The sequence below is a fragment of the Cebus imitator genome, unplaced genomic scaffold (assembly GCF_001604975.1).
Source record: "Cebus imitator isolate Cc_AM_T3 unplaced genomic scaffold, Cebus_imitator-1.0 Scaffold446, whole genome shotgun sequence".
Classification (NCBI taxonomy): Eukaryota; Metazoa; Chordata; class Mammalia; order Primates; family Cebidae; genus Cebus; species Cebus imitator.
In genome coordinates, this window is record NW_016107761.1 from 1,307,197 (window position 1) to 1,333,581 (window position 26,385).

Sequence of the window (26,385 nt, forward strand, 5' to 3'; positions counted from 1 at the left end):
CACCTTAAATGAAGGAGAATGACAATTGAGCTAATGGTTATTTTTAACCACTATCTTGACTGACTGGTCAAGATGGATCTGAAATACAAATCCTGCTTCATCTTGGGGGCCTCGGACTCAGGATGATGAGAAAAAAAGTAAGAGCTGGGGAGTGGCCCCACCCCAAAAGGACAGCTTAGAGGAAAGAACAGGGAAAGCAACAAAGGAGACATCTGAGGGCCTGCGACCCGTCCAGGCCTGGCTGAGACTGCCTGCAGAGGCACCTGGCACAGGCCCAGGCTCACACTGCCCGGGCCACTCGGGGTTCCACGGTTCCTGGTGCAGAGACTCTGCCCAGGGCATCCCTGAGTCTGGGGTGGGGAGGAGGGCAGAGCCTCCCTGCCTTTATGTGCAGAGAGGAGACGGCCTTGCAGCACTGTGGAGTCACTGCTGGCACAGAAGTACACAGATGTCTGGTTGAGAGCAGCTGACTCCAGCCTGAGCAGAAAACCCTCTCTGTTTGGTCTGGAGACATTGTAGCCATCAGGGACTTCTCCTTTGGCAGTGGTACCTTCATCAACTGAGTAATGAATCAGCCTCAGCCCCATACCTGGGTCTTGTCGATACCAGTACATGTAGTCATGGTTCATATCCTGGGTACACTGCAGCGTCATGCTCTGTCTTGTCTTCAGGACCTGGAATTTTGGGGTCTGAGTGACACCAGCAGTCACTGGACCTGCAAAGAAGGAGAAGAAATCCAATGCTGCAGCCCCAGTGGGAAAGCTCTGGGCCTTGATATCCATGCAAGGGGCCCTTCCCAGGACCCACATGCCCACAGGAGACAAAAGGCCGCACAGCACAGGAGGCTAATGCTCATGGCAGGTGCTGCAGGACAGAGGAGTCTTCTGGGTCTGTGTGTTGATGAACGGGGAACAGGGCTCTCAAGGGAGTCATTCTGAGACCTCATTCTCCCTGCCTGGGCCCCAGAGCCTTCCTGTCAGGAGAGGCCACGCCTCTTCTCCAGATAGTCAACTTCAAAATAAATGCACTAGTGAACAGCTGAAAATGAGAACACATTTGTCTGAATTGAAACAAACCTATAAGATTTTCATGACATTTTGTAAACAGTTTGTAATTCAATGTAAATTGTATTTCTTCAATGATATAATTAATATTCTGGTGTTTGTTATCTACATAGTGCTGTAGTCTAGACTCTTAGGGAAACTCCTCGTGTCTTCCTGGTGTTTTTGATTCCTGTATCCCAAATACTCCTTCAAGTTTCCTTTTCTAATTTGCTTAATTGACCATAATCCTATTTAAAAATCCTTTGTCTATTTTGGTTTTCTCTGTTACCAAGTTTCCAAATCCCAGGGGCAGGCTCATCACCATTGGAGGAGTCGTTTTGCTCTGTTTCTTGTCAACTCACTGACAGATGGGACTCCTGACAAGCCCAGCTGAGCACCTTCAGCTCCACCCAGGACTCTTGCTTTCCATGCCTGGGGTGAGATCATAGCAGGTAGAACCACCTCACACTGCTGACTGTCCTCTCCGTGTGGACGATGGTGGTCACCTAGCACTGCTCATGACCTCCAGGGACAAAGATGGCCTGATGTGTGAGGGACTTGGGGAGAAAGGGCAGACTTTAAAGAAGAATGCTCTGTTTTTATTTGAGATGTCATGTTTCACAGGGAGTATGCCTTCGTGCAAGATTCCTGCCATTTATTTAGTACTAAATAAAAAGGAGCTCAAATAACATATCTTGGTGCACAGAGCCCCACACTTAGTAGGGCGCCACATTCAGTATAACATTGTCATGTTCTTCAAGTTCTTAACAATGTTTGAATAAAGGGAATGCCAATAGGTTGTATGGCTGGTTCTGAGCACATAATTTTGTTTTATATTCTGCTCACGTCCCCAGGTACTGTTTTCCTTTTTAGCACAAGCACATGACCAGGGTCTGGGTCACTCAGCATCAGTGAGACTTTGGAGAGAAGAATACAAAAGTTAAAGTCACAGCAAAGGACCACCTGGTGCTGTTATCCAGGTGGAGTCCAACAAGCCCGTGAGTGGGTGCCATATATGTGCCCATGATTTCTCAGGCCCAGAAAACAGAGGGACACACAGCAAAAGAGCTTGGTGCCCAGGCGGGGCCAGAACAGAAAGGGGAATTTTTTTATCTCAAGGCTGAGGTTTTATGAGTTGGACACTTGGGGTCAAGGAAGAGAGAACCCTTCTCCCAACATGACATTATCTCTCAGTGGAGTCACCATTGCCCATGGTTCGCTTGGCCCCAGTGCACTCTATGTGCTCAGGAAGCAGAGCTAAATCACAGCTGAATGTTGTCTGATGGAAGCTCAAGATAGTGTCCTTAGAGATGATTAATTTTTGTCAGAATATCGTTATAAAGTAATTTCAGTGAATGAGTGCATGAGAAAAAATAATGAAAATGAGTGAACAAATTATGTGGAAGCAGCCTCTTCCAGGGGGGAAAAGTTTTGGTGTCATTCCATCATCTTGTCTGTCTCCACAGGATTGTGCCTAACGTGAATCAGGTATCTCTCAGGGTTCTGAAAGCGTTCAAAACCCTTCTAAAGCCATAAATACCTTTAAATTTTTTTTTTTAATTTTACTTTAAGTTCTGGGACACATGTACAGAATGTGCAGGTTCGTTACATAGGTATACATGCAGCATGGTGGTTTGCTGCACCTATCAACCCGTCATCTAGATTTTAAGCCCCACATGCATTAGGTCTTTGTCCTAATGCTCTCTCTCCCCTTGCTCCCTCAGCTCCCAACAGGCCCTGGTGTATGCCATTCCCCTCCCTGTGTCCGTGTGTTCTCATTGTTCAACCCCCACTTATGAGTGAGAACATGCAGTGCTTGGTTTTCTGTTCCTGTATTAGTTTGCTGAGAATGACGGCTTGGAGCTTCATCCATGTGCCTGCAAAGGACATGATCTCATTCTTTCTTATGGCTGCACAGAATTCTATGAAGTGTATGTGCCACATTTTCTTTATCCAGTCTATCATTGATGGGCATACCCATAAATATCTTTAGAAGCGTCTCTCTGTCTTGAATGTTTACCTGTGTGGTAGAGTGGAAGTGTTTTAATAGTTAGAAATTGTACATTTCCATTAAAAATATTCCTGAGCAAAACTATTCTCTGGTGATAAATATCACTGGTTGTCAGGGATGGAGAGAGGCATTCCAGAGGCGAGTGAGGAAACTCTCTGTTGATCAAAATGTTTGACATCTTAATAGAGGTGGGGATTAGAAGAGTCTATACATATATGTTGCTCCAAAATCACAGATCTCTTCATTTAAAATGTGTAATGTTATGTATATGTTAATAAAGTTGATTTTTAAATATCTGAGGAGATATGTATGCTAATTCTTTAGTTAATTTCATGTAAGGAATCATCAGGTACATATATTTTCACTTCTGTGAATTCTAAGTTCTCAGCTTAACATTTCGGGGCAGAATTATCTGAATCTGCCTTTGTGTATGGCGAATGTGGAAGAGATTGTCTGAGATTAACAAAGGGAATCAAGATATTTAGATTCCTATTATAGGCTAGATATTTATAATACTAAGTTCTGTATGCAGCCCTGTAGATGGACTGTATTAGTCTCATTTTATAGATTAATGAAACAAAAAACAAACTTAGCCGAACCTGTCAAGAGCTGGTCTCAGGTAGTGACGAGCTGGTGTTAGAATGGGAGTCGGGGCTGGGTGCCATGGCATCCCTTCAGAGTCCTTTCCCTACAATGTCTTCAGGTAAACTCATCTCTGTCTATGATGTTGGAGCCAGCAGGTCTAAAAGGGATATAGGATATAGGAAGCAAATACTCTGATTTTGAAAGGTAGGCATCTCTCTTTATGAAAATGTCTCATAGCACAGAGCTATGAACAAGAAACTGACAAGTCAGAGTTGGACCCCAAGCATTACATCCTAATAGCCATATAATGTGATTATGTTATTTAACCTTCTCTCCTCTCTGTAAAAATGAGAATAGCATTTGTGTCTTAAAGCTTTTTCTGACAGGTGAATTACTAATTAATTGAAATTTTGCAAGTGAAGGACTTCTATTTTGTGTATAGTAAAGTGACAATAAAGGATGAAAATATGATTTTTTTTCTGGGTCTTCTCCATGCAGCATAATTTAACCATTTATTTACTCAGAGCTTGCAGCTCTGCAAATGACCCTGCCACTCATGTAACATATGGTTTTATAGAAACAGTCAAATAATATAAGTTTAATGCCTCAGGCCTTAAATGTGGTATATACACACAAGGAAATAACGTCAAAAAAGAAGAAAATCTAGCCATATGTGGCATTGTAGATGAACCTGGAGGACATTATGGCAAGTGAGTAAGTCGGGCACAGAAAGACAAATACTGCACGACTCTACTTTTATGAGGCAACCTAAATTGTCAAGCAAGTAAAAACTACAACAATTGGCTTCCAAGGGCTAGGGGTTGAGGGAAATGGGGAGTTGCTATCAAGAGGTATAAAATTCCATTAAGCAGGATGAGGAAGTTCTAGAGATCTACTGACTATGATACTGTACTGTATGATTAAAAGCCAGTTAAGAGGATAGATCTCATGTTAAATGTTTCACTATTTTTTTAAAAAAGCTGGTAAAAGGAGGTAGGTAACTAAAGAGAAAGATTTAAAAAAATTCGTTTAATTCAGATATGTATGCTACATTCTTTAGTTAATTTCATGTAAGGAATCATCAAAAGTTCCTTGGACTTTTCAGCAGAGTATAATGATCACATATGATGCACGACTTTCTCCTCCTGCTAATGGAGACCTGGAAAGGGAAGACTATGTGAGAGAACAAATCTGCAGCGTGGGGACGGGGACAGAAGTATTGGAGGAACAGGCTTCAGCCAGTTATCTTCTTTTCAATTAACTATTTATTGATGCATATTAGATGTACGTATTTTTTTAGGTAGATGTGATCATTGGTACATTCATAAAATCAAATCATGGTAACTGGGATAGGCATCATCTTAAATATTTGTCTTTTCTTTACCTTAGGAACATTTGAATGATTCTCTTCTAGCTACAGTATTTTGAAATGCAGAATTGGTTGATGTTGACCGTAGTCACACTACTACCGATCTACCAACGCCAGGCCTGGCTTCTTCCACCTAAGGGTATATGAGCCCAGGAAATCTGTCTCAGTCAAGTGCATAAACAGGTAAAATAATACTTATTTTGCATGATTTCTGTCAGAATCAAAATAGATCTCAACAGAAGCAGCAGAGCGTACCTGGGAAACGCCTGTCAGATCACCAGATCCTGAGCCCCTCTGGCTGCCAGCATCCCATCCATGGTCCTTTTCTGAGTGGGGGCAGGAATGTTTTAGCATTTCCATAGTAAACTTGCCTTTCCACTTACCTCCTCTGCAGGCCATCCCTTGCCCACTGTACCCTTAGGCAGGCCCCCGGCTCTGCTACCCCATGTACCATTCCTGCCCTGCAGGGCACTGAAACTAAAGGTGAGGCAGGTAGAGCACAGCGTCCACACGCCCATGTCACACCTTAACCTGCCCACCACTGTCCCTGACCTGACACTGATTCCCAAGTCCTTGATGCCCCAGCCCCTTCACCCTCCCTGGCCAGACAGACACAGAGACATTCCCTCATTGGCACAAACTGAGGCCTCTCGCACCCCTACCCCTCCCTGGACAGTGAGGAGTCTGTGTTTAACTCAGAACCCACTCTGAACTCAAAAGGCCCCCACCTGATGCTAGCAAGTATCCAGGCCTTCCCTTCAATCTTCCTCTTCTGGGTCACCTGCCCTCCCCTCCCCAGGGTTCCCTGCAGCATTGCAGAGATACAGCACCTCCAAGTGGCTAGAGATCCATAGTCTCAGAGATTTCCACCTTCTGACCTGATGAGCTCTGATTGGCCAAGTCAGTAACAGAGACCCCTACATCCTGCTCCTTCAACCCCCACCCTCTCACATACACCCTCTCTAAGCTTTCTCAGATAAGCTGATTTAGGGTTAATCTTCAAATCCTCCCTTAGCAAGCAGAGACAATAGGGTACGTTAACCAAGATTTTGATTGCAAAATTAACAGTTGTTACGTCATTGCAATTCATACAATAAGATGGAAGAGAGGAGCCTGACTAAGACAGGGCATACAATTAAACAGTGTGAAGATATCCAGCAGAATGATCTTGGAAACATATTTAAAATCTCCTTTTGATTTATAAGATACATGTGTCTTCACATTTAGTATTTAGAGTCATTATTACCAAATTTTAAATAGTGCATTTTATAAAGGGAGTTTTTAGGTTTTACATATTTAGTTCTGAATTTATAAAAAGTCTTGAAATAAGCAACCCATCAGCTATAACCTAGGCAGATTGAGTAGTCTGACATTTCCCATCACTCCCCAGAAGTGCCTATGAGCTCCTTCAGTGACCCAGGGCCTCAGTAATGCAATCCAAAAAGAAACTATTTTCATGTGGATGAATCTCCATGAGAAAACACACGTGTGCACACACATACACACACAAAAATATATACAACCACCACATACACACACTCACACACATACATACACAGCATCTTCTTATTTCAACATGATAAGACTCTGTTACTGAGCACAGCAAATTTTTCTTTCAGTGTTTCAGGTTGATTCCTGAGCTGCACCCGGATGATGTTCCCATGCTCATGAGGATGTGGTTTTGGAAAAGTGTGGTTGTGGTGAGGAATTTCTTTTTCTGGATCATGGGACTGGATAAATATTATTATAACATATATTTCTTTGTTCCAAAAGGACATTTGCGAATTCCAGCTTTAGATACAGCTTTAGATACTCTGTCGTACTGGTCATTATCCTAACTGGGAAAACGCATTTGTTCAGACTACTGCAGAAGTCGTATAGAAACTGAGACTAGCCATAATCACTCTCCATTACATTTCAGGTGAAAGGAGCCTCTTTTGAAGGGAAAACAGTTAGTAATATGTAATATTTCAGAGCTCTGTATAAGTGAACACTAATTTATTCATTTCATAAACATCGAATAGTCTTTATTATATACCTGAATTTTCCTGTGAATGTAAAGGAAAGCAGATGATAAACTACAGTGCCAGGGAATGTCAGGGTAAGAAGCAAGGAGGAAGGTAGAAGTGCGTCAGTCCTTAATAGATGAGCAGTGCCTGGCCCTGTCTGGCGAGAATACAGTTTGTTCCAGGCTGTGGAAAGAGTGAGCACAAATAGGATGTAAAAGCCTGTAAAAACTCTAGCATCTGTGAATTCCTAACCTGCCCTATTTCCTGCACAACCATACTCCCCTTTCCCTGAACAGATGAACTTTAGAAGACATGAGCCCCTGGAAAGGCAGGTGAGCTAGGTCAGAGGCTCTGGAAGCTTCAAACTTCTTCATTGCTTATACTATCTGGCAGTATTTAATTTAATTGTTTAATCCCATTCTTGTTAAATGCTAATTTTTTTAAAATAATGTTTTTAAAGCAATCATTTATTTTGTCATTTTTGTAACACTCAGCACTGTCAATCAGGGTTTTTACTCAGCACAAGATGAGCCCATAATTTCACAGAACTTCAATATTATTCCATCTCAGCAAAGACATGTGCCAATTTCCTCATTATGTATAGCTTGGGTCACATGCGTAATTTCCTTTGGTTGTTAAAAATATTAAAAAGAAATGGAGGACCTCGATATTATCTTTGAAAACCTTGGGTTAGGGAATGCTACCCTAGCCAGTTCTCATCTCCTAGTTTCTTTCTCTCTCTTTCCAGCTCTGATCCCTTGGTTTCCCTGGAGATGTTCCAGCCAAAGATTCTAAAGCTAAATTGAAATTACCAGGTGATTTTACTATTTCTTACACCGTCTATCTGTCGTCCGGCCCAGGACAGCAGCTCTAAACAACTTTGTTTTGCACTCGCCTCTTTAAACCTATTTATTGATTCACTGATCCAAAACATGTGATTTTAACCCCTTCCTTGTCAGATATACAATGTTAGGATTAATGGATAAAATGTCAACAAAGTCCCAAACCGCAGAAAGAGTGAAGCTGAGAAAGATATGCATTTATTCAGTAGATATTTACTGCAAACACGGAAGCAACTCTTAAAAAGATTGTAGGTTAAAAAACTCCTCAAGAGTGAAAAGGTTAAGAAAATGAGAAGCAAAACCAATGTAACAATGGTCTGTGTGATGAGTAGTCGTTAAGAATGATGGCAGGATTAGTAGCAGACAGGAGCACTGAATGAGAAGAGTTCTGAAGAGAAAGCAGCAAGAGCAGCAGTGAAGGGTCATGTTCTAATGTCCTGTGTGTAAACGAGCTGGGCTTCAAAGGAGGAAGGAAAATGATCTGGAGACAGCAGAGAGAAGCCCAAAGAGCAAGGAAGACACCAAAACAAGATATAAACACAGAGTAGGCCTCTCGATCTACATTAAATTTTAAAAAGCATCCTGGATTACATTCTGCACCGTTCTTATCCTGAAAATCTTGGCCTCTAAATGACAAGACTAGGACAACGACAAGTGAAATCTGCCCATGTGGAAGGACTCGGGGAAACCCAGATTGCCTATGGCACTCAAAATATAGGCATATTTTGCAACACTTGCCAATGATACACTGATAGGGGTTAAGAAGTAATCAGTATGTAAATACTGCTATAGAAGAAAGACTTTATAACTCTTCAGAATGAATTGCAAGTGCTGTGTGGAAATGTGTGGCATACACCAGAAAAAAAATGCAGACTTGGGCGTTCAGGAGACAGCATCAGGGAGAAAACAGGGCAAAGTAAGACTGGCCAGGTCTGTGTGTTTTTTTATATTACTTATCTGTGTGTGTGTGTGAATAGGGGTCTTACTCTGTTGCCCAGGCAGGAGTGCAGTGCAATGATCATGGCTCGCCGCAGCCTCCACCTTCAGCACTCAAGCGATCCTCTCAGCTCAGCCTCCTGAGTAGCCAAGACTGCCGTACCTGGCTAATTTTTTTTAAAATAGATTTTTAGAGACAAAATCTCACTGTTTCCCAACCTAGTCTTGAACTCCTCAACTCAAGTGGTCCTCCCACCTCAGCCTCCCAAAGTGCTGAGATTACAAGCATGAGCCACAACTACCGGCCCCATGTGCTTTTAGACACCCTGTGTTTATTCATATTGCTAGTTCCAGAACAGGCAGTGGAGGAGATCTCATCAGTGTCTTGTGAGTGCACCAGGCCTTTAGCCATCACCTGGCATGCTTTATGCAAGATAGAAGCACATGAATCCTGGTAGTCCAAGAGGGGTAGCTTACTTCTAATGTATTAAACCACCTGTATTACCCACATTGAAGATCTCTTTAAGTGTAATGTAAAAATCCATATATAAATGTTACATTGAAATTAGAATAAAGAAATTTCCACAATCATAGAAAAGAACTTTATTTCACAATAAAGAGCACTTGAGGGGGAAATTTCTGTTCACAGTTTAGAGTGAGAGAAGTGGGCAGAGTAGTTCTGAAGACATAGCCATTCTCAAGAGCTCCCAACTTCTGAATGGATGGAGGGTGGTGAATGGAAGAAGGCAGGGAAACCTACCGTATCAATGATTAAGGTTTACCCTACCTGTGTGTGAGTTCTGACTCCATATACAATCTGCAAAACACATTTTCTACATTATCTCCTACACAAGATTTTGTATGTTAAAATTGTACCATCTTCTGTCTTTGCCATGATCCAAACCCACTTAAATATTCTTGTGAGGAGGGAGGAGCAGGAAAGACTTTGCTCGGGACTGCTGGGAGCTGTGGGGAGAAGAGGAAGCACCAGGGTTTCTACACAGAGAGGGGGTGATTCTGCAGTGCTGTGGCTAAGCGGCTTGCACAGATGTACACAGCGGAGTCCTCCTGCTCTGTAGGTTGAATCTTCAGAGTAGAGAACGATCCATTAGGCCTCTCAGCTGAGAATCGATCCTTGGGCATCTGTTCGTCATCTATAATAGATCGGCTGCGGAAGTAACACAGCAATTCCAGTCCCTGCACCAAGGTCTGTCTGTACCAGAAAAGGAGATTGTGGCCTAAAATTGGCTCACATCTCAGAGTCACTGCTTGTCCCATTTCTGTCACCTCATGCTTGGGTGACTGGATAATGCCAGCATCTGTGCATGCTATAAAAGAAGGCAAAAATAGGAAACAGAATAAGGAAAATAGAAGTAGTCCTCTATACAGAGGCCCAGCATGAAGAATAATAAATATGTGAGGACTCACTGGCTATCAGGATACAAATGGACACACAGAGGGTACAGGAGTCCATGGTGGCGTGAGAGCAGGTGTGGCACATTCCAGACCAGGGTTCTTATGCACATAAGCAAAAAAAAAAAAAAAAAGATACTTTGGGACATTTTACCCCACAAGGTGCATCTGTCAGTGACATCACTGAATGGGCCACCACCCCCAACTTGAAAACTCCTCTAAGCGGAGGTTACATTTTTGGGAGATGAATCAGGCAGGACTGAACTCAACTGTAATTGATCTGAGATACAGATGCACACTTGCAGATGCTCCCAGTAGATTTGTTTTGATATTATCGATTCATAGTACCTTCTCCAGAATATGCCTTACCTAGGAGCCTGCCAACTACATCCATCTGCACCTTAGACTCCAACTGTTTAAAGATGAACTCATTGTCTTATGGCAAGCCAGCTTCTCGGCCAACTCTCCTATTCCTCTCACTGGTGGCTCTGTGCTCATAGTCCTTTATATGAACTTAAATGCGTTAGAAGTTAGCATTTGAGTTACCCAGGAAGAGCAAGCATGTCAACTGCCTTGTTAGAGAGAAAAGAGCCGAGTTGGTGTCCCGAAAGCTCATTAGATTTCAAAGTTTTTCTTTGTAGTAAAAGGCCTCTCTTGAGTTTTTTGATCCTTGAACTCTAGTAAGTTTGCAAAGCCCAGAGCACAGAATATCTTACATTCTCTGTGCACACGATAAATCAGAAAGAAGACTGTCTTTTTCACAAAGATTTGGAAATTAAATCTTCCAAAGTTGATTTACATCTTATTTTTACCTCTAGCAAAGCTCAGCATTTCTTACTCTTTGCACCTGGCCTTTTCCTTATAAAACAGTCTTGCATCTCACTAACGAACTTCTCTCAGGGTGTAGAGTGTACAGAGCTGAGAGAAGCCTCTGCTCTGTGGAGTGGTCAACTAGGTTATTTATTTGGTAACAACAAGGAGTAGTTTAAGGGCACATTTTTGCTGTTGGCACAGAGGCATACCGCTGAGTCCCCTGCACCCCAGGGCACTTGCTGATCATAAGGAGCAAACAGCTTACAGACAAGCTTGTATGATCTGTGGTGTCTGTTTTCTTGCAGGCTCCAACCCTTCGTTGTGTGTGTTAGATCCAGAATGCAAAATGGTGGTCATCAATCTGTTTTCAAGGTCCCCAGTGTGTTTTCCAGCCTGTTACCAGGTGCCTAGGTTTGGGAGGCAGTGTGATGGCCCTTCAGGCATGCCCAGGCCTAATCCCTGGAACCTGTGAATGTGTTAAATTACCTGACAGAGGGGAATTGAAGTTCCAAGTGAAGCGAGGTTGCCAATCAACTGACCTTAATAGAGGAGAGTGGCCTGGATTTTCCAGGTGGCTCCAGTATAATCACAAGGGTCCTAAAATGTGGAAGAGGGAGGACGAAGAGTGAGCGTCAGAGTGATGCAGAGTGAGCAAAGGCTCAGCCAGTCCTTGTTGGCTTTGAAGATTGAATGGGGCCATGAGCCAAGGAATGGTGGTGGCCTCTAGAAGCTAAAAAACAGTGAAAAACAGTGTTCCCCTAGAGCTTTGGGGAGGAATACAGCCCTGCCAACACCTGGATTTTAGCTCAGTAACATCCATTTTGGACTTCTGACCTGCAGAACAGTAAGGTAATACTTGTGTTATTGTAAGCCACCAAGTTAGTGGTAATTCATTACAGCAGCCATAGAAATTGGGTACCTTATAGTAGCCATGGGACTCATGGGAGGGAGAGGTAAAAGCCGATACAACATACTGGTAGAGTCAGATGCACGATCACATGGAAAAACCTGAAATCAAGCCAGGTGAAACCAATAAACAGAATTTTTATGCGCCCGGACCCCACCTTCTTCCAGGGACACAGAAGCTTCTGGAGAAACAGAGTTAGAACTAGATCGGGGCATTTTCCTGCTTAGAGCAAAAGTTCTTAGGGGAGAAAACTCTGTCCTCCTCCATCCTAAGCCTTGCTAATAAGTGTATATGCTGTTAGTGGCATCACTGGGATTGAAGCTCCCTGGCGACAAGGTCCCTCTGACATGGTCCAGGGTAGTGCCTCCGATTCTACCTGTCCTTCCCTCTACATTCAACAGAACAGGTAGGGCTGGCCTGAGCTGGTTTGGGGCCAGGCCGTATGAGGCTCCTGTGACACAGAAACTGCTTCCCTGCTTTCCCCACCCCAGAACATGGGTGCTGCACCACCCCAACTCCTTGTGTCTCCATGTCTTAAGTGAGCTCAGAGGTGTATCCACTTGCAAGCACACCTGCCACTCAGAGCCTCATTCAAATCTCAGCTTAAAACAAAACCCATCTTCACATCATTAGAGGCAAAAGGGTTGGTCTCTAATCCCTTTATTCTCAGACTTCATTGCAGACACCTCCAACCCAGCTCCCTGAATCCAGGTCCAACTCCAGGGTTTCCATTAAGGATCCTCCAGGGAGCAATGCCAGCCCCTCCCCCACAGACTCTGGATAGCAATGGAGCCACAGAGCCTCCTAGTGTCCAGTAGGCAGGAACAGCACAAATGTGCTCTTTGTCAAGACACAGGGGACTTGCACTTCCCTTTATTGAGCTATGGGGAAAAGAGATACCATAACTTCTTGGTGTCGGAGGGACATAAAACAATGTTATGACCTAAGATGAAACCACCTGAGAGATGGACATTACAGTCTGACAGATGGAGACATAATTCAGTTTAATATCCATAAACAACAACCTGGCTCAGATGGGAGAGCAAAAAACCAGCCAACACTGTCTTGAATCAGAATTTAACCCATTCTCTCTCCCCTCCAAATTATAGGCCATCCCTGTAAGGAAAAGAAAATTCCCTACTGATCTTAATGCATTTTGAAAAAGCACCAGATTTGGCAAACAATAGAAAGAATGAAACTGGAGTATTAGTTAATTTTCTCCCACTATATGAATGCTAGCTATATCTGAAAACTCACTTCTTCCCTGGGAAGATGAGGAATAAGGAAAGGCTGCTGTGAGCTGATAGAGGAGAGGAACCCTGCAGTTTTCTGCACAGGAGGGAAGTGTCTCTGCAACGCTGTGGCTAAGCTGCTGGCACAGAGATACACAGCTGAGTCCCCAAGCTCTGCAGGCTGGATCTTGAGAATGGAATCTACTCCTTTGAGCCTCTCTGCAGAAAATCGATCCTTAAGCAACTGTGAGTCATCTACTACATCCTCATTGTGATATTGAATCAGAAGCTTTGGGCCCTGTCCCAGGATCTGCTGGTACCAGTAAAGGCCAGCATGGCCAGATACAGGATCACACCAAAAAGCCACAGCCTGCCTTTTCTCTGTGATCTTATATCTGGGGGACTGGGCAACTCCAGCTTCTGTGAGTTCTGTGAAGGAAAAAGACAAAATTTGAAAATAGAAAGAAGGAAATAGTTGAAATAATCACTGAGATATCCAATGTGCCATGGTGTTCCTAGGACTCACCTGCTCCCAGGAGACAGAGGGCCACCCAGCAGAGGAGCCTGGTGCCCATGGCAGGGTCAGGACAGGATGGGAGCTTTGCCCAATTAGAGTCACTGTGAGCAGGAGCAGAGGAGGAGGGACATCCTTGTCCTCTCATGGCAGTTCCCACAGTGACATCATGGCCTCTACAAATGCCTACGTTCTTAGAAACCAATTAGTATAAGCTAAAACAGAGCACGGAGTTGCTTGACCATATTCATAGACTGTGTAAGTTCATCCAAGTGTTCTCAGTCACATCTCTAGGGCTTGGGGGATTATGTCTCTCACTACATCTCTAGGCCCATCCTCTGCTGGATGTTTCTAGTTGAAGACAACTCGAAATAGAGATATCAATTAGTGACCTCTTTGTCTTATCAGCAATTATCCTTCTCTTTGGACATTTCTTTCTTTCTTTCTTTTCTTTTTTCTTAGATGGAGTCTCTTTCTGTTGCCAGGCTAAAGTACAGTGGCATGATCTCAGCTCACTGCAACCTCCACCTCCCGGGCTCAAGTGATTCTCCTGCTTCAGCCTCCCAAGTAGCTGGGACTACAGGTATGTATTACCACGCCCAGCTAATTTTTGTATTTTTAGTGGAGACAGGATTTTACCATGTCGGCCAGGATGGTCTCGATCTCTTGACCTCATGATCCACCTGCCTCGGGCTCCTAAAGTGCTGGGATTACAGGCATGAGCCACCTTCCCCAGCCGGCATTTCTCTTTTACTAGGTTCTCTATCTTCCTGGTCCTATGTGTGTAGAAGCTGAGTTAACTGATACAAGTTTATCCTAGAAGCTTGTTGAACTACCCAACATGCTGTAAGCTAAAGGGTTAAAATAACACCCTGAGCACAGAGTTGGAAGAGTTCATTTTTAGTGAAGACCAATGAGCAGTTTCCTCTTTGCCATTATCAGTCTTCCTGATGCATTGCGTGCAAAGCCTTCATCATGGTTCTGCCTGTGGTTTTGGGATAATAAATGTAATAAACTGTAATAAAAGTAAGTTCTGATTTTTTTTACCTAAGATGGTTGGGGAATTCTCCTATCCCTGAAAATATCAATATATATTGTAAGAAATACAAAATCAAACAGACTTGCTGAAATCTAAAAATAACGTTATAGCTACACCTCTAGTGTAAATTACAGTTGAACTATAGTCATTGTCTGACTTTTTTTTTCTAATGAGGCAACATTAGTCACAAACACACTTTTATTCATTAACTGAGTAATAAGAAATAAAAGGAGTTAGGTGATGGCACCCCTTAGAGTCAGCATAAGATAATAACACAAGGAGATGCATGTCCAGAGAGGTGGGAACGGGGACATATGTGTTCAGTGAGACAAGCTCAGAGATATTCCACCAAAACCCCAAAACCTAGGGGACATATGTCAAGGTTATCAGGTGAATACCTGTGGGTATAGAATTACCAGAGCCATCTGCTTCTGTCATTAATTCTCTGTCACTGAGGTAAACAGCTACTGGTTTGAGTCCAACTTATGTAGCACCAGGTAATAACAGCAGGATGGAAAATTTCTTCACATTAAGGGGCCACTACCTGCTCCATCTTTGTGACCAGGGTTATGGTTCTGGGTGACAACAGCATTCAGGGGATGGAGGCTGGTGGCTGGAAACAGGACTTATCCATCTAACAAACCTATCAATCACAGGACCCACATGTGATGTGCTTGCAAGGGAGGCATGCCAAGTCCATGGATGGCATTCCTCATTGTTCCTGGGTCTCACCTGCTTCCTGGGAAACATGACTGAGAAATCCATGACAGAATCCTTATCAAGGCAGGAACAGGTCATCATGCTGCTCAGGGAAGAAAAGGCCAGAGCCCTGGGAAATCTGTTTTTTGTTAAGAATATTTGTAGTGTTACAAATTTCCCGCAATTTGGAATAGCCTATCTGGCATAAACTAGAATTGTCCCCTCTCCTATATTCCCCTACATCATCATATGCATTGTTCAGGGCATAACTAGAATAGGTAAGGTGTGGGATACAGGTGCATTGCTCACATTTCTCTGAATTCTCCTGAGAAGGCAGTCATTCTCCCTTTGCGTAGGTCTCTGGGCTTTTGGGCCGGCTCCTGGTTCTCCTCCATCTACCTCCCATGCAAGCTTAGAACATTCTCCACTCAAAGATGTGCTACAGTTCAGATTTTGCTGCTGAACAGAACATACCAGCACTAATGGGAGATAAAGCTTTTTTTTTTAATATCTCACATTCCACTGGCTACTCACAATTCTGCAAACAAGATATTAAATACTAGGATGCACACCTTTATACATAACATCTTAGGCAGCACTGAGCCCTGTTTCAAAAACATTTGAGCTCTTCAAACCCCAGTGCCTTCTGATGGCCAATGGTTCAGTGTCACTGGACTCAGGTCCTCTGTTCGTGGCTTAGAGATACTGGCGGGACTTCTATACTATCTTCAATAGAACAGTGTTTGTGAGGAACCAGGAAAAATTTTCCCCAGTTCTATCTATTCTTACTGTCTTGCTAGAGCCCCTCCTAAAGTTTAGATATGGTTTGTTCCCACCAAAACTCATGTTAAAGTTTGTTTCTCAATGTAGCAGTGTTGTAAGTGTGAGCCTTATAGAAGTTATTGGGTCATGAGGGTAAGTCCTTCATGAAAGATTAATGCCAGGAGTCTGTTCTCTCTCTCGGGGATCTAGATAAAAGCAGGCTGGTATAAAGTGAGTGTCTTGCTCATCCTGGCTCTCCCTGCATGGGCCTGCTCAGTCTTCCGCTTCTCTTCCATGTTGTGATGCAGCATGAAGCCCTCAAAAGAAGCCCAGCAGGTGCTGATGTCCTCCTGGCCTTTCCAGCCTCCAGAATTGCAAGTCAAATAAACCCCTTTTCCTTATAAATTTCTTTATAACTTTCCCCAGACTTGGGTATTGTGTTATAGCAACAGGGGATAGACTAAGACAGTCTTGCTCCTTTGTATTTGTTGCACAAATACATATTGACCAGCCCTAACTTTGGAATATCACTACTCTTTTCTTTACATTTACTCACCTTTGAAAGTTCTTGAGTTTTCAGCCAAACTGTGGAATGCTCAGAATCTCTTGACACAGAGAAAACAGTCTTATATATTTGCTAAAAGACCTCTTGACATGCAGTGCTAGCTAAGTTTTGCACTGGTCTCAGAGATATCAAGTTGCCTTGTTCTCAGACTGGAAATTCCATTGTCTTCTTTTGATACTGTCTTAAAAATCATAGCCTGTCTCCTATTTTTAAAAGTATACTATAGGCTAAAAGATACCTTATTGGATATATTTATTTTATGGTAATGACATAATATTTCAAAGATATTGAAAATGAATATAAGAAATATCCAACATTAATATTCTGAAATAACACCAACATTTTATTTTTGTCTATTAATATTTTTCTTAAATTATTTTTTAAAACTGAGCATCTATGGAAAAAATGAGATAATAATGAAACAAACAGAATATTGAAATGTATATCTGTGTACTGATTGTACATTTTGTGACTTTTGCTTTATCTCTCTCTATATTTTGCCTTCAGCTTCTGATACATTTTATCCTTAGTAATTAAACAAGTCTCCCAAAAAATTGGCATTATCTTACATAACCACAAATGTCACTATTACACTCAAAAAATTTGCATTCATATAGCATCATTATCTACTACACACTTCACATTCGAATTTCTCCAGTTGTTTCAACATGTCTCTTGGTTTTAATTCACTTTTCCTCTAGAAAAAAAGTCAAAGATCCCATATTTCATGAGGTCGTCAGATCTCCTTAGTTGCTTTTAAATTATACAACTCTTCCACCCACTTGTTATAATTCCTGTCTTTCATGATCACAAGTTTTTGAAGTGTCCAGGTCAGCTTACTTGTAAAATGACCCACAACAAGAATTTCTATACTATTAGAGGTTAATTACTTCGCAAATATGCACCATAGATGATGTGTATTGTCTATGCTATCTGGTCAATAACAAGAATGCAGAATGTCATTTTTATGTTGTTTTGCCAGTGCAAATTTGAGGTAACTGACACCAGAGCTCTTCATTGCGAATGTGCCCTTTACCTTCTGTAACTGTGTAGTGATCCGTGGAGTGATGGATGGGACAATGTACATGTCCTGTTCCAGTCCCAAAGCATATATAAAAAAATGGTTAAAAATTTCTTAAATCTGGATAAAATCAGCAGTATTCAGGTACAGAAAGCTCAGAGGTTGCCAATCAAATTCAACCCAAAAAGGAGTTCCCTAAGACACAATATGTATTAGATCGTTTTCATGCTCCTGATAAAGACATACCAGAGACTACGAAGAAAAAGAGGCTTAATGGACTTACAGTTCCACATGGCTGGGGAGGCCTCACAATAGTGGCAGAAGGCAAGGAGGAGCAAGTCATGTCTTACTTGGATGGCAACAGGCAAAGACAGAGCTTGTGCAGGGAAACTCCCGTTTTAAAACCATCAGATCTCATGAGACTCATTCAGTATCATGAGATAGCAGGAAAGATCCATCCCCATAATTCAGTCTCCTCCCACGGGGTTCAAGATGAGATTTGGATGGGGACACAGCCAACTGTATCACAATATAATCAAATTATCAAAAATCAAAGACAAAGAATACTGAAAGAAGAAAGTGATAAGAAACATATCACATTCAAGGGATCCCTAGTACAGCCGTCACATAAATAATCTGCAATAGGGAAATTCATTCCGAAAGAAATTATATTAGGTTAGCAGAGAGAGGGGGTATGTGGAGTTATTCCTTAATGGGTATCGAGTTTCTGTTTGAGGCAATGAGAAAAAATTTGGAAACATATAATGGTGACAGTTCCAAAATATAGTGAATGTACTTAATGCCACTGAATTGTACAATTTAAAAATAAAGTGACAAAATTATATGTTACACATATTTTACCCCCATCGCCTTTTTTTTTTTTTTGGAATGGAGTCATGCCCTGTTGTCCAGGCTGGAGTGCAGTGGCACAATCTTGGTTCACCGCAACCTCCATCTCCCAGGTTCAAGCAATTCTTCTGCCTCAGCCTCCCGAGTAGCTAGGATTACAGGTGTGAACCACCTCGCCCAGCCCACTTTTTTAAAAAGATTTAAAAAAACAAAACTACCCTTACAATAGAAAAAATAAATCCTTAAAGTTGAATTCTCCATGATTGAACCTAAAAGCAAGAAAAGGAACCCAAATGATGTATATACACTGATAATTTCTCAAGAAAAGCTATTAGTCACAATATATCCCACAGCTGGTTTTCTGATATAGTTGTCATTATCTCCTGTAGTGGATATATAAACAGTTTTCATACAGTCCAAATGTCTACTCAAATTTAAGACTGTTACTCCTTTGCAAAGTTTCCAATCTACTAATTTTTGAATTTTAACTTATTTCAGGTTGCTATATTCTGATTATAAGTAAGGTTGAAAAATTATTCTCGTGTTTAGTGGTAATTTATGTTCACTTTTGTGAATCGCCTATTCAGCTTCAGTTTTTCCATTTTTATTGGGCTGTTTTCTTCTTAACAATAATTTTTTTACTCATTTACATACTAACTTTACTAGAAAAGGACAGCTATGCTATGGAAAATAAAAACAAAGCAAATCCTAAAAGTCTCAGTGGCTAACCTCTATCAAGTCTTACCTCCCATGACCACAAAATCCAGTTGGGCATGAGCAACTTTTTTCCATGGCTATCCACCAGATTATGACCCAGGGAACCAAGTTGCTTCCAGTTTATAATCTGTACCAGGAAGCTCCCAGATTCATCAAGACATGGGAAAAGAGAGTTGAAGAGTGTGCAGAAAAGAACTGACAGCAGGTTTGAGACTGCTGTGCTTAGAAAGCCCTGCTTGCAAGATTGAACTTTGGCTGATCTTTGGCAACTTGGCTGGTAAGCAGAGCCCTGCACTGAGAAAGTTTCTCCTAACTGAGAGGAGCAGCTCATTGGGCCTAGACTGGTGTTGCAAATAGTGTTCTACTGAACACCAGATTTCCTTCTGGGGTCTGGATTTTAGGTTAATGCTAGGCAGTTTCTGCTTATGTGACCAGCCTCCTCTAAAGCCTCTTAAGTGCTGAGTCTCTAATGGACTCACTTGTCAGAATCACTGCTCATGTTTAATGCATTTTGCTGCTCAGTGAAGACAGAGTCCTGTGTGACCCCTCCTGGGAGAAAGAGAACATAAGGAGGCCTGAGTGTGAATTCTTCCAGATTCCTCCAGATTCCACCTGTGTGTTTTCTCCGTATGATCTGCTGCTGAAAACTTAATGTGACATGTTAAAAAATCTTAGCTGTGAGTACAGCTCTATGCCATATACCAAATCTCTAAACATGGGAGTATATTTAGGGGCCCTCAATACAGAGCCACAGGATGTTTTTAAGGGCCAGGCTTGAAACTGGGCTGACATCATTTTTATTTGCATCCCACTATTCAGAACCTGGAGACATGCTCCCAACCCTCAAACTGCAAATGAGGCCAGGAAGCATGGAGGAACCACTGGGTGTTTGGTGAGCCTGACTCTTCTCTGTCACACTGATTTTTCACTATCTGCATGCCATCCTCATTTTTTTTTCCATGCTGTGGTTTAACATTTCATTTCTTATGGTATGTTTTGGTGTTCAAAAGTATAGTTTAATGCAACTGGAGTTACAATTTTTTTTTGAGATAGATTATTGCTCTATCACCAGGCTGGAGTGCAGTGGTGCCTGCCTCGGCCTCCCAAAGTGCTGGGATTACAGGCCTGAGCCACCGTGCCCGGCCGAGTTACAAATATTTTTATGGCTTGTGGTTTTCTTCTGAGTCATCTAAACAACTAATTCCTCAATTGAGCACTAAAACTATACTTCTTAATTTTTTTCTAGTAAAATTTGTTTTGCTTTTTACAGCTAAGAGTAAATGTACCTGAAACAGACTTTTATGTAAGGAATGAAGAACAGGCCTGGGAATAGGTCAGAAGTACATATGCTTAGTGAAGTAGAAATAACCTATTCTTCATAAACATGCCCCAGGATGGAAAACAATGCTACACCTTTGAAGATATAACTGAACGTAAGGGAGTGTGGCTGGAGTTGAGAGCCAGGGGAAACTTGATGCAAAACGTTGATGGAGAGACAGGGAAGGGCAAATGATAGAGGACCTTGTAGGGCAATTGCCCTTAGAAGAAAGGCAGCCAGAGCAGAGACCACATGGGGGAAGGTTTGTGTCTGTGAGTTGAAGGGTAGTAGAGGATAGAGTAAGGTTTATATGAAGAAGTCACTGATTCCATAAGGGAGAGAAGAATATGTTGGCTTTGAAATTATGAAGGGAATTAGGAATATCAACAAAATATCTTTTCTATTCTGCAAGCAGGAAAGGGGAGCTGCAGAAGAAAGACCCGGCAAGGTCAGGGCGTTGGGGCAAACTCCAGATGGTCTGAGACAGGGGTAGGAACAGAGCCACAGCACTAAGGGCCATATGGCCCCTGCCAAAGACCCCAGGCTGGCCAGGGCTCTATGACTCCTATGGGGGCCGAGACTTCCTGGGATGGAGCCCAGACTTGGGAGCATAGGCAACCTCAGCGTTTCTAACTGCCCTTTATGAGCAGAGAGGAGGCAGCTGTGCAGCACTGTGTAGTCACTGCTGGCACAGAAGTACACAGATGACTGGGAGTTGGTAGCTGACTCCAGAGTGAGGGGGAAATCCTCTGGGTTTGATCTAGAGACAACGTAGCCATCAGGGACTTCTCCTTTCTCTGTGTTATCAGCAGCAACTGAGTAATGGATCAGCCTCAGCCCGTGCCCCAGGTCTTGTCGATACCAGTACATATAGTTGTGGTTCCAAGTCTGGCGACACTTCAAGGTCACCTGCCTTCCTCTCTCTGTGACCTTGTGTCTTGGGCTCTGAGTGATTCCAGCATCCCCATGTCCTATAATAGAGAGCAACAGACACTGATGTCATCCCAACAGAAAAGCTTGCATGGAGGCCTTGGGAATTCCAGGGAAGGAGGCCCTCCTGTGACCAGTCCTCACCTGTCCACAGAAGACAAAGGGCCACATAGAAGAGCCTGGTGCCCATTTCAGCTCCAGGGTAGGATCTTGTGTCTCCCAGCCCTGCTGTGGGCAAACTGAAGTTGGGCTCTCAGTGACTTGATGATGTCACGGCCCTGCTAAATGGGTGAACTGCAGAGCTAACCTGCCACGCCCCTTCTCTTCCCCACAGAAACAAATCATTTATAATAGAGAGAGTTGACAAGCTTGGATTGGGAAAAAATTATAGACATGTTTTGAAAGAAATCTTAAAATTTGTACTCTCCTTCCCAGATTTTCGTAGGGGAATTTGTTCTATGTGTATTTTACTCCTATTATTCTAAATTCTTCATTTGAATGCTGTTTTAACATTTATGAATATTTCTGTAGTCTAAAGGACATTGTCATAGCAGTCCTAGTGACTTTTATGACTTCTCTGCACAAAATTTAACTAACTCCAAGTTGAATTATTTTCCTCTTTGTTTAACCTCTGGATGTTTATATTTCAGCCTACAGAGATACCCTTGGTTAAGAGTCAACTGACACCCAGAAAGGTTTCAAAGTTGTGGGTTCAAAGTCATTACCATTTGAAGACTTGTTTTATGCCGTAGCGACTCATTCCGCCTGATGGGACCCTCACCATCCAAGCTCAGGCTGCTGTGTGTTCTCATGGGTATGATTTTTCCCTTTGCTTCAGGTGAAGCCATGAACACTGCATCATCTAAGTCCCCTGAGTGACTGTACTTCCCATAAAGAAAAGAGGAGGCTCGTTGGGAATGTGGATGAAATGTTCACCCAGAACTACATCTATCTGGTGTCTCTAGGGTCACAGGGAGATGCTCTATTTCCATTCAGAAGATTTTGTATTCACGAAGTGGGAGAAGATTGAAGGATGTGTAAACATGCTTTGGTGCCTTTGGCAACCCTACTCTGCTCCGGCAGCGAGGAGTCTGTTTAACTCAGGATCCACTCTGAACTCAAATCGCCCCGCTGATGCCAGCAGACAACCAGGCTTCCTTTCAGCCCTCCTCGCCTGGGTCACCTCCCACCCCTCTCCAGGTTTCCCTGCAGCATTGTGGAGCCACAGCACCTCCACGTGGCCAACTGTCCACAGTCTCAAGGATTCACTTTCTGACCTGATGTGCTCAAGATTGTACAAATCAGGAACAGGGATTCCCACATCCCCACTCATACAAACCCTACCCTCTCACATACACACCTCCAGTGCTTTCCCAAACAGGCCAATTAGGGTGATCCTCAAATCCACCCCTGGCCAGTGGAGACAAAAGGATGCATTAGCCAACATTTGATTGCTAATAAATAATTGTTGCCTAATTGCAATTCATATGATAAAATGAAAGAGAGAACCCTGAATAACACAGGGAATAAAGTAAAACAGTTTGAAGAGATCAAGCAGATCCAGCCTGGAAAAGTGATTGATATTCCACATCTCCTTTTGATTCATCAGACACATATCTCTTCATATTTTGTACTTAGATTATTTACTGAATTGTAGATAGAGCATTTTATAATTGGGTCTCTGGGCTTTTTTATATTTAATTCTGAAATCATAGAAAGTCTTGAAATAAACAACCCTATCTGCTATATCTGAGGCAGATTGAGTGGTCTGACATTTCTAGTCACTCCCCAGAAGTGCCTATGAGCTCCACTAGTAACCCACTGCCTCTTAGTAATGCAATCCAAAGAGAAGCTATTTCATGTGGATGAGTCTCCATGAGAAAATGCACACACACACACACATACACACTCAAACTCACACTCATACACACAGTATCTTCTTAGTGCAAGGATGATAAGATTGTATTACCAAGCACGGTGAATTTTTCTTTCGGCATTTTAGGGTGCTTTCTGAGATGATGATGTTTCCAGTCTCATAAAAATGTGGTTTTGGGAAAATGTGGTTGTGGTGAGGAATTTCTTTTACCAGATCATGAGATCATAATAGATAAATATTATTAAAACAAATTTCATTCTAAAGACTTAATTTTGAATTTGATTTTAATGAATTTAGTTATAAGTGTTGATTTAGAATATCTGATCAAAATAAGTTTTCAAATCACTGTGAAACAATGAATACTTATCCATTTACCTAAAGTGGCAATTAAATGATTATAAAGAAAATTAAATAAAGTTGCAAAGTTGAAAAAAATACCAAACACCCTTAACTCATTTAAGGCTCAATGTTTTTAAGTAATCAAAAACCTAACAAACCTAACAAAGACAACATGAAATACAGAAAATTATTTTTTTGTAAGACACAGAATCTTTGTTTCCTGGGCCAGGCACAAGGGCTGATGCCTGTAATCCCAGCACTTTGGTAGGCCAAGGTGGGTGGAATGCTTGCTTGAGCTCAGGAGTTTCAGACCAGCCTGGGCAAAACTCCATCTCTACAAAATTACAAAAGTCAATAGCTTGTGGTGGTGCATGCCTGTAGTCCCAGCTAGTTGGGAGCCTGAGGTGGGAGAATCAACTGAGCCTGGGAAGATGATGCTGCAGTGAGCTGTGATCCTGCCACTACATTCCAGCCTAGGCAAGTCTCACTCTGTCTTACCAAAAAAAAAAGTCTCTTAAACTTTTTTACTAAAAGCAATCAACTTCAAGAACATCTTATTTTAAAACAGGAGACTAAATTATAGATTTGCATCAGTGTACTTTTGATATCAAATTCAATTTAGAAAGAACTTAAAAGCAATATTCTTCAAATTGTATCCAACTTGATCACAAACAAAATTGTTTTTATAATATTTATTTTTCACAAATCTTTTATGAGTCTTTTCAGAACTTCTACGACTTCCTCAAGCCTTTTACCACTTTCTCAAAATGTAATTTTTGCCCTACAATCTTTTTCATACAAAAACAACCAATCATTCTACCTAGGGCAAACTTTACTTTTTTTACTTATCATTTTGACTGAATAAGATTATTTCTCATACCAGAAAAAAAAAACTCTTTAAAATTTTTTTCTTATAAAAATACAGCTTTTTTAGCTTTTTTTTTTTACTGTGCATCTTTCCTATTCACTAGTTCCTTCCTGCCTTGTTTTATTTTTAAATCCACATTTTGAAAGTATTCTTAAAATTATTCTTTTTAAATAAAAGGAAACATTTTATGCCTTTCTTATCCTTTTTTCATTAAAAATACATCTTAATTTTCCTTTTGTATACTCTGCATATAGATAGAATTACATGTATTAGTGAGAATTCATTAGGTACTTTTAGTAACTTTAATTTCCAGTGAAAACCTTAAAAAGTAAGCAATTTTGAACTTTTTATTTTAAAGCAAAACTACCTCTTCCCTTATGCCTTAATATTTCCTAATTTTTAGGGATCAATTAATGGCAGCTTCATGTCTGGGGTGCCATTCATTCTGTATTTACTGAGTATATTGTCCAATACCTTAATACACTTTTTTAAGGAGATTGGATTAGAAGGAAAGCCCTGTTTCCCTATTTTCCCCTTAGAGCTGTGGCTCTCAACTGGGGATAATTTTGCCTCCCAGGAGACATATGGCAATGACTGGAGACATTCTTGGTTGTCATGACTAGAGGACATAGGTCTTGCTATTTTCATCCAGAGACCAGAGATGCTGATAAACATCCTGCAATGAACAGGACAGGTATCCACAGCCAAGAATTATCTGGCGCAGCATTTGTGTAGTGCTGAGGTTGAGAAATGCTGCCTTTGAACAAGTTATCTTGATAGCAGCAATATTTCAAATGTAAAAGAAGCAGAAACTACTTCAGGAGTGATAATTTACATTAACAGAAATAGGCCTGCTAGGCCGTTTCGATTTGTTATATAGGTGTAGAGTATGGCTGTATTTAGGTATGAGTTACTTCTCACTGAGAGGCACTCAGCTGTATACTTCTATCATGCCCTATTAATTCTGACAATTTCTGCTCCAGGAACTCATTTCTTGTATTTTCTAAAATTGTGAATACTCCTCGGAGTTAGCCCTCGGTTTGGCAGAGCTCAGATTGTCTCCCTTATTGTATTTATGACACCACTGTTGAAGTCATAGACCCTCAAGTGGGGCTGCTTGAGTTTGAACCCTGAATTGGCCACTTAACAGCTATGAAACTTAAAGAAAAACACTTAACTTCTCTAAGCCTCCTCCGTTACATTTTTCAAATAATGAGAATTATAGCACAACATTTATAGCGTTGTTTGTGAGGACTAGATGAGTTGATGCAGGTAAACTCATTCCACAGTGCCTGATACATAGTAAGCTATCTTTATTTCAGTTACACTATCCTTGACCAAGAATTCTATGCTATCTTGGTATCCAGAAAATGGACCAGGGAAGTGCGGGATAGTAGTTAAGATCACAGATTCTGAGGACAGATTTTCTAGCTTGTAATCTTGATTCTACCATGTATTTACTGTGTGATTTTGGTCAAATCCCCTATACATTTTTTGTGCCTTAGTTTTCCCATGTAAAGTGCGAATTATAGTAGGTATCTCATATGGTTGTAGTGAGGATTACTAAATTAATATAGGCAGAGTACTTAGAATATCCCTGACATATACAGTAAGCTCTAAGTAAATATAACTATCATGTTTATTTATTATAATTTCAAATAAGAACAGCTGTTCTTTTTTCAGGGGAACAAGTTGTTCGTACACATAAAGAAATGTTAACATGAATAT

The 26,385-nt window shown here is 41.6% G+C and overlaps 2 protein-coding genes and 2 gene segments (V, D, J or C); all 4 read right to left on the bottom strand.

Moving 5' to 3' along the window:
- Window positions 1-9: 9 nt before the first annotated feature.
- On the bottom strand, window positions 10-13,661 carry LOC108291134. Of its 2 annotated transcripts, XM_037732381.1 has the most exons (3): window positions 13,515-13,661; window positions 808-973; window positions 10-715 (listed from the first exon to the last, which is right to left on the bottom strand). In XM_037732381.1, the coding sequence occupies exons 2-3, from the start codon at window positions 944-946 to the stop codon at window positions 51-53; spliced, it is 804 nt and encodes a 267-aa protein (XP_037588309.1). In that variant the 5' UTR covers window positions 947-973; window positions 13,515-13,661; the 3' UTR covers window positions 10-50. The 2 variants fall into 2 exon arrangements, with proteins under 2 accessions (XP_037588309.1, XP_017366827.1); XM_017511338.2 differs by lacking the exon at window positions 13,515-13,661 and having other exon boundaries at window positions 808-1,061.
- LOC119468539 lies at window positions 9,519-10,385 on the bottom strand. The segment is given in 2 exon segments: window positions 9,519-10,123; window positions 10,224-10,385. Coding segments are annotated over 2 exon segments (405 nt in total).
- LOC108291141 lies at window positions 13,168-14,108 on the bottom strand. The segment is given in 2 exon segments: window positions 13,168-13,589; window positions 13,687-14,108. Coding segments are annotated over 2 exon segments (558 nt in total).
- A 6,842-nt stretch (window positions 14,109-20,950) lies between these two features.
- Window positions 20,951-21,926, bottom strand: LOC108291137. The gene is made up of 2 exons (XM_017511341.2): window positions 21,719-21,926; window positions 20,951-21,615 (listed from the first exon to the last, which is right to left on the bottom strand). Exons 1-2 carry the CDS (start codon window positions 21,762-21,764, stop codon window positions 20,951-20,953), a joined length of 711 nt encoding a protein of 236 aa, XP_017366830.1. The 5' UTR covers window positions 21,765-21,926.
- Between the last annotated feature and the right edge of the window lie 4,459 nt (window positions 21,927-26,385).